The sequence below is a fragment of the Macaca thibetana genome, chromosome 11 (assembly GCF_024542745.1).
Source record: "Macaca thibetana thibetana isolate TM-01 chromosome 11, ASM2454274v1, whole genome shotgun sequence".
NCBI lineage: Eukaryota > Metazoa > Chordata > Mammalia > Primates > Cercopithecidae > Macaca > Macaca thibetana.
In genome coordinates this window covers 98,168,440-98,184,267 of record NC_065588.1, presented here as the reverse complement: position 1 = coordinate 98,184,267, position 15,828 = coordinate 98,168,440, and the positions used below count along the sequence as shown (strand labels likewise).

Sequence of the window (15,828 nt, the reverse complement as noted above, 5' to 3'; positions counted from 1 at the left end):
GCTACTCAGGAGGCTGAGGCAGGAGAATTGCTTGAACCCGGGAGGCAGAGGTTGCAGTGAGCAGAGACCGTGCCATTGCACTCCAGCCTGGGCGACAGAGACTCGGTCTTTAAATAAATAAATGAATAAAATTTAAAAATAAAAATCACAAAAGCTAGCAACCATGGTTTCACTGTAATCTCTACCTAGGTTTCTATGTTCTGAAAATCACTCTGTTCCTTCCCTTTTTCCCTTTCCTGCCCAGCTACTGATTCATCAAATAAAAAAAAAAACAAAACAAAACAAAAAAAAAAAAAACCTCTCCCTAAGCAAAGAAATTATAATGTCAAAGAGAATTCACCTGATCATCTTACCCTTATGTAATTCCCTGAATTAAGCAATTCAATTGGCTAATCACTTTTAACACAAATATAAGAATTGTCTGGCCGGGCGCGGTGGCTCACGCCTTAATCCCAGCACTTTGGGAGGCCGAGGTAGGTGGATCACGAGGTCAGGGAATCAAGACCATCCTGGCTAATGCGGTGAAAACCCGTCTCTACTAAAAATGCAAAAAATTAGCTGGGGGTGGTGGCGGGCGCCTGTAGTCCCAGCTACTCGGGAGGCTGAGGCAGGAGAATGGCCTGAATCCGGGAAGTAGAGCTTGCAGTGAGCCGAGATCGGGCCACTGCACTCCAGCCTGGGCAACAAAGAGCAAAACTCAGTCTCAAAAAAAGAGAGTTGTCTGTCTATAGAACTAACAAGAATTTGTCGCTTAAGATGAATATGTATACACGAGAGAACAGTACCAATCTGAGGCGGAGGGAGTCATGGCAGGCCGTGCGTTTAGAAAGTTCCTTCCACTCTTTGACCGAGTACTGGTTGAAAGGAGTGCTGCTGAAAGGGTAACCAAAGGAGGCATTATGCTTCCAGAAAAATCTCAAGGAAAAGTATTGCAAGCAAGAGTAGTCGCTGTTGGATCGGGTTCTAAAGGAAAGGGTGGAGAGATTCAACCAGTTAGCGTGAAAGTTGGAGATAAAGTTCTTCTCCCGGAATATGGAGGCACCAAACTAGTTCTATATGACGAGGATTATTTCCTATTTGGAGATGGTGACATTCTTGGAAAGTACATAGACTGAAATAAGTCGCTATTGAAATGGCATCAACGTGAAGCTGCCCGTTCCACTGAAGTTCTGAAATCTTTCTTCATGTAAATAATTTCAGTATTTCTCTTTCATAATAAACTAATGATAACTAACGACATCCAGTGTCTCAAATTGTTTCCTTGTACTGATATAAACATTTCCAAATAAAAATATGTAAATGAGTGGGAAAAGGGGCATGTATACATATATATTTAAAATAAATACACTATAAATGTAAAAGTTCTGTTTTTTTTTTTTTTTCCTAGACAGAGTCTCACTCTGTCACCCAGGCTGGAGTGCAGTAGTGGGATCTTGGCTCTCTGCAACCTCTGCCTCCCGGGTTCACTCAATCCTTGTGTCTCAGCCTCCCAAGTAGCTTGGACTACAGGCATGCCCCACCATGCCCAGCTAATTTTGTCGTTGTTGTTGTTGTTGTTGTTTTGTGATGGAGTCTTACTCCCATCGTGCAGGCTGGAGTGCAGTGGCACGGTCTCTGCTCACTGCAACCTCCACCTCCCAGGTTCAAGCGATTCTCCTTCCTCAGTTTCCCGAGCAGCTGGGATTACAGGCATGCACCACCACACCCAGCTAATTTTTGTATTTTTAGTAGAGATGGGGTTTCGCCATGTTGGCCAGGCTGGTCTTGAATTGCTGGCTTCAAGTGATCCACCTGCCTTGGCCTCCCAAAGTGCTGGGATTACAGGCGTGAGCCACTGTGCCTGGCCCTTCCCAGCACTTTGGGAGGCCAAGGTGAGTGGATCACCTGAGGTCAGGAGTTCAAGACCAGCCTGGACAACATGGTGAAACCTCATCTTTACCAAAAATAGAAAAATGAGCTGGGTATGTTGGCACATGCATGTAATCTCAGCTACTCAGAGGCTAAGGCAGGAGAATCTCTTGAACCTGGGAGGAGGAGGTTGCAGTGAGCCAAGATCACACTGTTATGCCCAGACTGTTTGTTCCCCAAAGAAGACCACCAGAGTCCAGAGTCAAAGCCAAGCGGCAAGGATCTTTACTACAAGTTCGAACTTGGTCCCTCCTTTACACAGTATACAAGAGGGCCCCGAACAATGCGAGCGTTTGCTTTTTATAGCCCGAAAGTTGTAGGGGAACAAAGAAATTCTTTTGGCTCCTGCGCTTTCAGTAACCTTGAACGGCTGTCTCCTTATCGGAGACTTTCCAGGTGGTGTTTGTACTGAGCTCAGGGAGTTTGAGAGATATATGGTGGTGGGATGGGAGGATGGGATGTGTTTGTGCTAGGCTCAGGGAGTTTTGAGCCCGGGGCTGAGGAATGTGCCCAGCTCCTTTCAACACCACTGTACTCCAGCCTGGGTGACACAGTAAGACTCTATTTTAAATAAATAAATGAATAAATAAAATAAAATATAAATAAATAAATAAAATGTTACTCCAGTGAACACAAGATAACAAAGTAAAACAGCCTTATTGCTGATATGTAGAAACCTTTAGTCTTGTAGATGGAAGATCAAATCTGCCACTACATTCCCTTAAGCTAAAGCCTAATCCAGAGCAAGGCTCTACCTCTTAGTTCTGTGAAGGCCGAAAGAGGTGAAGAAGCTATGGAAGAAAAGTTCGAATCTAGCAGAGGTTGGTTCACGAGATTTAAGGAAAGAAGCCATCTCTGTAACATAAAAGTACAAGGTGAAGCATCAAGTACTAATACAGAAGCAGCAAATTACCCAGAAGATCTAGCTAAGATCACTGATAAAGGTGACTACACTAAACAACAGAAATTCAATGTAGATGAAACAGCCTTCTATTGGAAGAAGATGCCACCTAGGACTTTCACAGCCAGAGATAAGTCAATGCCTGGCTTCGAAGCTTCCAAAGACAAGCTCTCTTAGGGGCTAATGCAGCCAGTCGGTGACTAAGTTGTAGCCAATGCTCATTTACCCTTCTAAAAATCCTAGAGCCCTTAAGAATTATGCTGGCCAGGCATGGTGGCTCACGCCTGTAATCCCAGCACTTTGGGAGGCCGAGGCAGGCGGAACACAGTCAGGAGATCGAGACCATCCTGGCTAACATGGTGAAATCCTGTCTCTACTAAAAATAAAAAATTAGCCTGGCATGGTGGCATGCGCCTGTAATCCCAGCTACTTGGGAGGCTGAGGCAGGAGAATCCCTTGAACCTGGGAGGCAGAGGTTGCAGTGAGCTAAGATCCCAGCACTGCACTCCAGCCTGGGTGACAGAGCAAGACTCTGTCTCAAAAAAAAAAAAAAAAAAAAAAAAAAAAAAAAGAATTATGCTAAATCTGCAATAACACCTGGAAGACAGCACATCTGTTTATAGCATGATTTACTTAATATTTTAAGCCTCTTTTTTAGACCTACTGCTCAGAAGATTTATTTCAAAATATTACTGCTCATTGACAATGCACCTAGTCATGCAAGAGCTCTGGTGGAGATGCACAAGGAAATTAATGTTGTTTTTATGCCTGCCAACACAACCATTCTGCAGCATGGATAATTTTGTATTTTTAGTAGAGACGGGGTTTCACCATGTTGGCCAAGCTGGTCTCGAACTCCTGATCTTGTGATCCACCCAACTCGGCCTCCCAAAGTGCTGGGATTACAGGCGTGAGCCACCGCGCCCGGCCTTTTTTTTCTTTTTTTAATTTGAGACAGACTCTCGCTCTATTGCCCAAGCTAGAGTGCACTGGCATGATCTCGGCTCACTGCAACCTCTGCCTCCCAGGTTCGAGTGATTCTCTGGCCTCAGTCTCCTGAGTAGCTGGGATTATAGGCACACACCACCATGCCTGGCTAATTTTTATTTTTAGTAGAGACTGGGTTTCGCCATGTTGGCCAGGCTGGTCTTGAACTCCTGACCTCAGGTGATCTGCTGACCTCGACTTCCCAAAGTACTGTGATTACAGGCATGAGCCACCATGTCCAGCCTCATGTCTTTACTTCTATATGTTTTTATTCACAGGCAGTGAAAACCTCAATTATCTCTCCATTAAAAAAGTTGGAATATCTCCTCTCTCTTTCTCTCTTTTTTTTTTTTTTTTTTGAGACAGAGTCTGGAGTGCAGTGGCATGATCTCACCTCACTGCAACCTCTGCCTCCCAGGTTCAAGAGATTCTCCTGCCTCAGCCTCCCAAATAGCTGGAGTTACAGTCGCCTGCCACCACACCCGGCTAATATTTGTATTTTTAGTAGAGATGGCGTTTTTACCACTGTTGGCCAGGCTAGTCTCAAACTCCTGACCTCAGGTGGCCTGCCTGCCTCAGCCTCCCAAAGTGCTGGGATTACAGGCATGAGCCACCACACCTAGCCAATCCCCTCTCTTGGAGTATGGACTAAAGCTGGGCATGTTGGCTCATGCCAGGAGTTCAAGACCAACCTGTACAATATAGTGAAAACCCACCTCTACAAAAAATATTTAAAAAATTGGCCAGGCATGGTGATACACACCTGTAGTTCTGTAGTTCCAGCTACTCAGGAGTCTTAGGTGGGAGGATTACCTGAGCCCAGAAGCAGAGGTTGCAATGAGGTGTGCTCAAACCACTGCACTCCAGCCTAAGTGACAGAGTGAAACCCTGTCTGAAATAAATAAATAAATAAAATGTAAAAATGTAATAAAAAGGAGTGTGGACTAAGTGACTTGCTTCTGAAGACTTGAGTATGGAAAGGGTAAAAAAGATCTTTGCAGGAGAAATCTGGTAGACACCAATTGAACAAGCTGATTAAAGTGAACATTGAAACCACCATTGCAAAATTATAACTGAGTAGATCTAACCAACTCCATTTTGCTTCCAGCCTCCAAACTGTCCTTGTTCATTCTCGGGCGTAGGCTGAACTAATTTTGGGAGGAACTTACTTTACAGTTTATGGTTTAAAGCAAAGATAAGCCGGGCGCGGTGGCTCACGCCTGTAATCCTAGCACTTCAGGAGGCTGAGGCAGGCGGATCACCTGAGGTAGGAGTTTGAGACCAGCCTGACCAACATGGGGAAATGGGGTCTCTACTAAAAATACAAATATTAGCCAGGCGTGGTGATGGATGCCTGTAGTCCCAACTACTCGGGAGGCTGAGGCAGAAGAATTGCTTGAACCCAGGAGGTGGAGGTTGCAGTGAGCTGAGACTGCACCATTGCACTCCAGCCTGGGCGACAGAGGCAGACTCTGTCTCAAAAAAACAAACAAACAAAAAACAACCACACAAACAAAGATGATAACAATGATAATAGCCCTTTCCCAAAACAAACCCCTTCTCCCCTGGGGACTAGACTGCCTTTGTAGGACGAACAAATTAGCCACAACATTAGAAATTATGGTTTAGGAATCATGCAGCTGGAGGCTACAAGATTCTGGCCCTCCCTATACTGTTCCTAATGAAGCAGGCTATTTCCCTGACCCTTTCATGGGACTTGCAACAGCTGTGCCTCGTTTACTTAGCCCGCCACTCTCAACTCCTTGCAGGAGGAAGCAGGAAAGCGAGCAAGGTAGGAATTGGAGTGCACAAACACTGGAATTGGCTGGCTGCTTCAGCACCAGTGGGACCAAACTCCACTCAAGCAGGCTCATTGTGTTCCACCCCTTGCGGGAGGGAGCACGCAGGTGAATGGGTACAGGAGCCAGAGTGAGTGCTTTTGGGCACCAGCAGTATTGAACTTTGTGCAGGCCCCTCAGCAGCGTCCAGGCAGGGGTACAGCAACTTCCAAAGCCCCAGGGGGTGTGTTACAGTGCCCTTTCAGCTCTGCCATCCCCGGGCAACTTTGTTAACAGCTCAGTGGACCCACTGCCCCTTCGTGTAGGCGAGTGCCCTCTGCTAGCAGAGGCAAAGGGCTAATAGACAGCCTTTTGAATCCACACTTGTGGCTCCTGAGCTCTTGTCCAGAGTCCAGGAGAAACGAGGTCACACAAATTACCTGAAGGATGGTCATGCAGGGGATTTTATGACTAGTTAAAGTGGCTTTCAGCGGGAAGGGGAGCTAAAAAAAAAAGATGGAGTGGGTAGGTAATCTTCCCCTGAAGTCAGCTGTCTCTGACCGGATTGTTCTCTGAAGTCTTGCCATCAAACTGTCCCTTTGAAGTCAAGTCACTTCTCTCTAACGTCCAGCCATGGTCCCCAGTGTCCAGCTGCTTCTCCTTTCTGAAGGTGAGTCTGGGGTATTTATAGGCACAGGCTAGGGCAGGGCGGGGCCATAGGTGATTTAGGAAAAGGCAACATTCAAGCAGGAAAACAGGGATATAAGTTCTCACTTTGAGCCATGGCTCAGGCTTTTCAGCTTGAGGGTGGGGATTCGCCAGAGACCCGCCCCTGTCTGCCTAGAATTTCTCTGCCTCCTGCCTCTATCATTGTATCACTAAGATCAGTGCTTGAGATATTTTGCAGACCCTGCACTTGATGGATCAGCTGGAACCACCCTAGATCGATAAACTGGCTCATCTGATCTTACGGCCCCCACCCAGGAACTGACTCAGCACAAGAGGACAGCTTCAACTTCCCATGATTTTATCTCTGACCCAACCAATCAGCACTCTTAACTCACTGACCTTCCCCACTCACCAAATTATTCTTAAAAATTCTGATCCCTTGCCAGGCGCAGTGACTCATGCCTGTAATCCCAGCACTTTGAGAGGCCAAGGCGGGCAGATCACAAGGTCAGGAATTCTAGACCAGCCTGACCAACATGGTGAAACCCCATCTCTACTAAAACTACAAAAATTAGTTGGGTGTGGTGGCAGGCACCTGTAATCCCAGCTACTTGGGAGGCTGAGGCAGGAGAATCGCTTGGACCTGGGAGGCAGAGGTTGCAGTGAGCTGAGATTGCGCCATTGCACTCTAACCTGGGCAACAAGAGCGAAACTGTCTCAAAAAAAGAAAAAAACAACTCTGATCCCCAAATGCTCAGGGAGACTGATCTGAGTAATAATACAACTCCTCCATCTCCCACACAGCTGATTCTGCATGAATTACTCTTTCTCTATTGCAATTCTCCTGTCTTGATAAATTGGCTCTGCCTAGGCAGTGGACAAGGTGAACCTGTTGGGCAATTACAAATTTGGGGGCTCGTCTGGGATTGCCCTGTAACTACATGCCTATGGTTCAGTAGCCCCCCTCCAGCAATGGATCCAGAGGCCAGCCCAAGCAGTCACCTAGTTCTCTTGGACTGGGGGCTGACTCTGGTACTCTCTACTGGCACAACACTGTTGACTCCAAGAGCATGGATTTAATTGCAATAGAGAAATAGTCCTGGAGAGTCATTCCTTAATGGTAGCCCTATTATGCGGTGTCTGTAGCCCCACGGTGGGGTGTCTGTCTGTAGCCCCATTGGAGGGTATCTGTTTGTAGCTCCATCATAGGGTGTCTGTCTTGTTTGGCTCCTGGGAGGTCTCAGTTGGCTCTCCCTAACTAATAGGAAGAGTCCTGATTCTGGAGACTTCTCCTTGATGAGGAAGATTTCAGGGAGATTTCTCAGACAGAGAATAGGAGGTTAGTTTGGAAGGGATACTGTTGGAATTCTTGGTTAGGGATCTGATTTGGAAGGCTTTCTGTCCGTCATATCTTTGTGTGTGTTTGTATATGTGGAAGGGATCTCAGAAGGAATTGCTGATGGAAGTCCAGCAGGCCTAACTCAGAGAACCCTTCTTATTCATCTGGTCACATTTGGTGAGCCCTGAAGAAAGTTCAACAGGCCCATCTCTGGGTGTAATTCTCATAATTTGTGTGTGTGTGTGTGTGTGTGTGTGTGTGTGTGTGTGTGTGTGAGACAGGGTCTCACTCAGTCACCCAGGCTGGAGTGCAGTGGCATGATCTCAGCTAACAACAACCTCTGCCACCCGGGTTTAAGCAATCCTCAGCCTCTCAAGTAGCTGAAGCTACAGGCATGTGCTGCCACACCCGGCTAATTTTTGTATTTTTAGTAGAGATGGGGTTTCACCATGCTGGTCAGGCTGGTCTTCAACTCCCGACCTCAGGGTTTTGCCATGTTAGCCAGGCTGGTCTCAAACTTCCAACCTCAAGTGATCTGCCCGCCTCAGCTTCCCAAAGTGCTAGGATTTCAGGCATGAGTCACTGCACCTGGCTAATTCTCACAATTTGGAAGGCCAAGGTGGGAGCATCACTGGAGCTCAGAAGTTTGAGCCCATCCTGGGCAACATAGGGAGACAGTTGTATCTACAAAAAATTTAAAAATTTAGCCAAGTGTAATAGCTGGACCTGTGGTCCCAGCTACTTAGGAGTCTGAGGTAGGGGGATTTCTTGAACCCAGGGGGTTGAAGCTGCAGTTAGCCATGATCTCACCACTGCACTGCAGCCTGGGCAAGAAAGCAAGACCTTATCTCAAAAACCAAAAATACAATCTCATATAATTTCACACTTCATTAGTGTCTTAGTTTGGACAGCTCTAACAAATTACCATAGAGAGGGTGGCTCCAATTACAATCATATATTTCTCACAGTTGTGGATGCTGGGAAGTCCAAGATCAAGGTGCTTGCAGATCCCATGTCTGGTAAACCCCAGCTTCCTGATTTGCATCCTCTTGCTGTGTCCTCCCAGGGTAGAGAGTATAAAGAGAGAGGAAGCCGGCACACTCCATGACTTCTAATAAGGGCACCAATCCCATCATGAGGGCTCCACCCTCATGAATTAATTACCTCCCAAAGCCTCCACCTTCTATTAGCATCCCATTGTGGTTTTCTTTTTCTTTTTCTTTCTTTTTTTTTTTTTTTTTTGAGTCAAAGTCTGGCTCTGTTACCCAGGCTGGAGTGCAGTGGCGCGATCTCGGCTCACTGCAACCTCCACCTCCTGGGTTTACACCATTCTCCTGCCTCAGCCTCCCGAGTAGCTGGGACTACAGGCATCCACCACCATGCCTGGCTAATTTTTTTTTATTTTTAGTAGAAACGGGGTTTCACTGTGTTCGCCAGGATGGTCTCAATCTCCTGACCTTGTGATCCACCCACCTCACCCTCCGAAAGTGCTGGGATTACAGGCGTGAGCCACTGCGCCTGCCTTTTTTTTTTTTTTTTTTTTTTTTTGAGATGGAGTCTTGCTCTGTTGCCCAGGCTGGAGTGCAATGGAGGGATCTCAGCTCAATGCAACCTCCGCCTCCTGGGTTCAAGCAATTCTCCTGTCCCAGCCTCCCAAGTAGCTGAGACTACAGGTGCATGGCACCACGCCCAGCTAATTTTTGTATTTTTAGTAGAGATGGGATTTCACTATGTTGGCCAGGCGAGTCTCAAACTCCTGACGTCAAGTGATCCACCTGCCTTGGCCTCCCAAAGTGCTGGGATTACAGGCATGAGCCACTGCAACTGACCCCATTGGGGTTTATGGTTTCAACAAATGACTTTGAAGGGGACACAAATATGTAGCTCATAACACTCAGTCGCCTTATTGATACAGAATGCCTGGGGTCCCAGCTAAACCCACCCTAAGCCTGGCCCTAAGTGAAAACAGCTGACCCCATTTTTCCATCTAAACACTGCCTTTTTGGCTTGCCCTGCCCCTATGCTGTGCCCACAAGGGACATCAGCTGGCAAAGCCAAAAAAAAAACAACAGCTAAGCATGGGAGATACAAGCCGCTGAACGGCAAGCAGAGAAGCAGCAACTGAGCATTGTAGACTATGGATAGACACGGCTAACTTCAGAAGGTGTGGCTTCAAGGAAAGATCCCTTCTTCCCGCACCATCCCCTTTCCATCTCCCATCCCACTGAAAACCACATCCATCAACCAATAAAATCCTCTGCATACACTACCCTTCAATCTGTTCATGTGACCTGATTCTTCCTGGACGCTGGATAAGAACCCAGGTGCCAAGAGGGCAGGGGCTTCAACACTGCACAGAGCCTGCTCCCACCAGAGAGGAGTGACTGGCTGGTTCCAGCATTCATTCCCTCTGGCTCCCACACTCACTTGCTCACATGCTACCTGTCATGAGTAGTGACCAGTGGTGGGCTGAGTGAAAAGAGCCATTCCAGTTCCCACCCATAAAGGGTGTCAAGGTCAAGGAAACAATCCCGTTTCACTATGACAACCATACTACTTTTCTTTCTCTTTTCTTTTTTTTTTTTTTTTGAGATGGAGTCTGGCTCTGTCGCCCAGGCTGGAGTGCAATGGCATGATCTCAGGTCACTGCAACCTCTGCCTCCCGGGTTCAAGCGATTCTCCTACCTTAGCCTCCTGAGTAGCTGGGATTACAGTCATAGGCCACCACACCTGGCTAATTTTTGTATTTTTAGTAGAGACCGGCTTTCCCCATGTTGGTCAGGCTGGTCTGAAACTCCTGACCTGGTGACCCGCCCATCTCAGCCTCTCAAAGTGCTGGGATTACAGGCGTGAACCACTACACCCAGTCTGACAACCATACTACTTTTCTAAGTTGTATTGTAGAAGCAGAAAACATATGTCCAGGCAGAAATGATGAGATGTTCACCTGGGATAAGAGATTTATGCTACTTTTCTACTGTGTAGTTCTTGCTGGGAAGGGGCTTCTCAGGCAGGGACTTCATTTCCTAGGCCTCTGAGAAAAGAAAAACAGCTCAGAGCAGCCTGTGGTATGGGAAGTATGCAAAATTCAGCAGGCCAGAGAGGCATGAGGAGAGGACTTCAGCCATGCCCTGCCGTGCCCAGGCCAGGGGACAATTGTTTAAAGATATTTTGTTCCGGCCGGGCGCGGTGGCTCAAGCCTGTAATCCCAGCACTTTGGGAGGCCGAGACGGGCGGATCACGAGGTCAGGAGATCGAGACCATCCTGGCTAACACGGTGAAACCCCGTCTCTACTAAAAAATACAAAAAACTAGCCGGGCGCGGTGGCGGGCGCCTGTAGTCCCAACTACTCGGGAGGCTGAGGCAGGAGAATGGCGTGAACCCGGGAGGCGGAGCTTGCAGTGAGCTGAGATCCGGCCACTGCACTCCAGCCTGGGCTACAGAGCGAGACTCCGTCTCAAAAAAAAAAAAAAAAAAAAAAAAAAAAAAAGATATTTTGTTCCTGACTAGCTGCCTTACCCATTGTCTTTGAATTCCTGGAATTTGCAATACAAAGAACAATGTACAGCCAATCAATAGCTTATGTTATTTGAATATAAATTCTTGGGAAACAAGTTAGGAATTACGTTTTCTTTTTCTTTAAAAACCTACTTGGTTGGGGGCTGGGGAGTGGTTTCCGGATGACACAAGCACATTACAGTTTTTGTGCACTTTATTTCTCTTATTATTACATTGTAATATATAATAAAATGATTATACAACTCACCATAATGTAGAATCAGTGGGAGCCCTGAGCTTGTTTTCCTGCAACTACACAGTCCCATCTGGGGGTGATGGGAGATAGTGACAGATCATCAAACATTAGATTCTCATAAGGAGCACACAACCTAGATCCCTGGTATGCAGAGTTCACAATAGGGTTCATGCTGCTATGAGGATCTAATGCTGCCACTGATCTGACAGGAGGCGTGGCTCAGGTGGTCATATGAGCGATGGGGAGTGGCTGTAAATACAGATGAAGCTTTGCTTGCTCACCTCCTGCTGCGCAGCCTGGTTCCTAACAGGCCACAGATGGTACTGGTCCATGGTTCAGGGGTTGGGGACCCCTGATGTATAGTATTATTCTTTCTTTGTAAAATAGAATGCATGTGTTTAATTTATGAAAAATAAGCATGAAGAATGAATCTGTAAAACGATACACCAAATTATTAGCAATGTCATCTGGAACCATATGATTCCCCCTTTTCTTTTCTTTTTTTTTTTTTTTTTTTTTTGAGACGGAGTCTCGCTCTGTCGCCCAGGCTGGAGTACAGTGGCACGATCTCGGCTTACTGCAAGCTCCACCTCCCAGGTTCATGACATTGTCCTGCCTCAGCCTCCCGAGTAGCTGGGACTACAGGCGCCTGCCACCACGCCCGGCTAATTTTTTTGTATTTTTAATAGAGATGGGGTTTCACCGTGTTAGCCAGGATGGTCTCGACCTCCTGACCTCGTGATCCACCCACCTCGGCCTCCCAAAGTGCTGGGATTACAGGCTTGAGCCACCACGCCCGGCCCCTTTTATTTTCATTCATAAAAATATCTGTATGCCTGGGAGGCTGAGGTGGGCGAATCACAAGGTCAGGAGATAGAGACCATCCTGGCTAACACAGTGAAACCCCATCTCTACTGAAAATACAAAAAAATTAGCCGGGCATGGTGGCAGGCACCTGTAGTCCCAGCTACTCAGGAGGCTGAGGCGGGAGAATGGTGTGAACGCGGGAGGCAGATCTTGCAGTGAGCCGAGATCTTGCCATTGCACTCCAGCCTGGGAGACAGAGCAAGATTCCGTTAAAAAAAAAAAAAATTGTTTGAGTTCTTTGTAGGTTCTGGATATTAGCCCTTTGTCAGATGAGTAGATTGCAAAAATTTTCTCCCATTCTGTAGGTTGCCTGTTCACTCTGATGGTAGTTTCTTTTGCTGTGCAGAAGCTCTTTAGTTTAATTAGATCCCATTTGTCAATTTTGGCTTTTGCTGCCGTTGCTTTTGGTGTTTTAGACATGAAGTCTTTGCCCATGCCTATGTCCTGAATGGTACTACTTAGGTTTTCCTCTAGGGTTTTTATAGTATTAGGTCTAACATTGAAGTCTCTAATCCATCTTGAATTAATTTTCGTATAAGGAGTAAGGAAAGGATCCAGTTTCAGCTTTCTACTTATGGCTAGCCAATTTTCCCAGCACCATTTATTAAATAGGGAATCCTTTCCCCATTTCTTGTTTCTCTCAGGTTTGTCAAAGATCAGATGGCTGTAGATGTGTGGTATTATTTCTGAGGACTCTGTTCTGTTCCATTGGTCTATATCTCTGTTTTGGTACCAGTACCATGCTGTTTTGGTTACTGTAGCCTTGTAGTATAGTTTGAAGTCAGGTAGCGTGATGCCTCCAGCTTTGTTCTTTTGACTTAGGATTGTCTTGGAGATGCAGGCTCTTTTTTGGTTCCATATGAACTTTAAAGCAGTTTTTTCCAATTTTACAAGAAAAAAACAACCCCATCAAAAAGTGGGCAAAGGATATGAACAGACATGTCTCAAAAGAAGACATTCATACAGCCAACAGACACATGAAAAAATGCTCATCATCACTGGCCATCAGAGAAATGCAAATCAAAACCACAATGAGATACCATCTCACACCAGTTAGAATGGTGATCATTAAAAAGTCAGGAAACAACAGGTGCTGGAGAGGATGTAGAGAAATAGGAACACTTTTACACTGTTGGTGGGATTGTAAACTAGTTCAACCATTATGGAAAACAGTATGACGATTCCTCAAGGATCTAGAACTAGATGTACCATATGACCCAGCCATCCCATTACTGGGTATATACCCAAAGGATTATAAATCATGCTGCTCTAAAGACACATGCACACGTATGTTTATTGCGGCACTATTCACAATAGCAAAGACTTGGAATCAACCCAAATGTCCATCAGTGACAGACTGGATTAAGAAAATGTGGCACATATACACCATGGAATACTATGCAGCCATCAAAAAGGATGAGTTTGTGTCCTTTGTAGGGACATGGATGCAGCTGGAAACCATCATTCTTAGCAAACTATCACAAGAACAGAAAACCAAACACCGCATGTTCTCACTCATAGGTGGGAACTGAACAATGAGATCACTTGGACTTGGGAAGGGGAACATCACACACCGGGGCCTATCATGGGGAGGGGAGGGGGGGAGGGATTGCACTGGGAGTTATACCTGATGCAAATGACGAGTTGATGGGTGCTGACGAGTTGATGGGTGCAGCACACCAACATGGCACAAGTATACATATGTAACAAACCTGCACGTTATGCACGTGTACCCTAGAACTTAAAGTATAATAATAATAATAAATAAATAAAAATTAAAAATAAAAATAAAAATAAAAAATCTGTATGCCTAATTTTTTTATACTGGATATATAGTATGTGTTCAATAAAGAAATAAGGAAGGAAGGAATGGAGGGAGGAAGGAAGGAAGGGAAGGGAATGGAAGGGAAGGGAAGGGGAGGGGAGGGGAGGGGAAGGGAGGAGAAGGGAAGGGAAGGGAAGGGAAAGGAAGGGAAGGGAAGAAAGGAAAGGAAAAGAAGAGAAGGGAAGGAAAGGGAAAGGGGAAGGGGAAATGAAAGGAGGGAGGGAATGCATTCAGACTCACACCTTTATTTATTTATTTACTTATTTTAATAGAGACAGCATCTCACTATGTTTCCCAGGCTGGTCTTGACCTTATGGGCTCAAGCAATCCTCCCACCTTGTCCTCTCAAACTGGTGGGATTATGGGTGTGAGCCACCACACCCTGCCCACATCTTTATATCTTTTGAAAAAAATCGTGATACTATATTTTTAAATTGCAAGATCATACGGATCATTACACCCAAGTAGATGTTACCATCCTCCATCCAAGAGTCCTTTGAAACACTTAAGTAAGTTTATTTGAGTGAGTGTACATAACCATTGCTCTGAAAAAAAGGGGCACACATACTAGGGCGTACTGTCTCTTTAAAAAAACACCATAAATATTACAACTTCTCCTCTCCCTTTTGTGATGGGAAGAAACTTAAAACAAGCTCTTGAGGGTAGGGACCAGGTAGAATCTCTTCCTTCTATTCCTGCTTCTGGCATTAAGCATTGTCACAATGGGGATGTCAAGACTGGGACCAGCCAGTGCAGTGTCGGTGGTCACCATGTGAATGAATGGCTCACCCTGTGTGTGTGTGCATGTGTGTGTGTGTCTCTGTGATTGAGTGCACATATGCACCTGCACGTGTCTTTTTCATGACAGAGGCCCCTCACCTGTGAATGGATTCTAGGCCCTGTCCGCAGGTGTGGAGAGAAGCACTCCTCTATAGAAACTGGGGACACTTCAACATGTTCTCAATGAGTTTTGGATAACACAGAGATTACACAGCGAGCTGGAAACTTTTCTGAGCTATACTTACTTGTATATAACCAACCTCCAAAGATATGCTGTTCATTTCTTTGTAGATCATTCATACGCCAAGCTTCTGTTCTTTCTTCAGGTTATTCTCCTAGAATGTAAGCTCCATGCAGGCAGGAATATCTTTCTCCTTTATTCACTGCTGTGTTCCCGGGCTTGGAGCTGAGCTTGACATAGGCACTTAATAAATGCTTGCGGATTATATTCTCCTCAGCAATAGCCTTCTTCAGGAAGCCTTTCCTAACAGCCCCAAAGTGTGACCTCTGTGTCACTTCTCTGTATCCTCAGGCTCTTTCTATTACATATTTCACAATGTCAACTTGTCAACCTAGTGGATAGAATCTAGACTCTAAACATTGTGAACAGGAATCGAATTTCATATATTTCTATTTCCAGTGCCAAGCACCAGCACAAAATAAGTGGTTAATACATGTTTATTGAAAACATATGTACAGATAGATGCATGCTCGATAGTAGACACTATTACCTAGAGAATCTGATGCTATACATTTGTAGGTACCAGCAGCATAGTAGCACCTCATAAGAGGTACTGTTAACCCTAAGAGTACAGACATCAGAAGGAAGAAGCAAAGGTTTAAAATTTTTCATTACTCGACTAGGAGCGGTGGTTCACGCCTGTAATCCCAGCACTCTGGGAGGCCGAGGTGGGTGGATCACGAGGTCAGGAGATCGAGACCATCCTGGCTAACACGGTGAAACCCCGTCTCTATTAAAAATACAAAAAATTAGCCGGGTGTGGTGGCAGGTACCTGTA

The 15,828-nt window shown here is 45.8% G+C and overlaps 1 protein-coding gene across 1 annotated transcript; it reads left to right on the top strand.

Moving 5' to 3' along the window:
- Positions 1 to 237: 237 nt before the first annotated feature.
- Positions 238 to 1,340, top strand: LOC126931780 (10 kDa heat shock protein, mitochondrial-like). The gene has a single exon (XM_050750249.1). The coding sequence runs from the start codon at positions 807 to 809 to the stop codon at positions 1,113 to 1,115; it is 309 nt and encodes a 102-aa protein (XP_050606206.1). The 5' UTR covers positions 238 to 806; the 3' UTR covers positions 1,116 to 1,340.
- Positions 1,341 to 15,828: the final 14,488 nt, after the last annotated feature.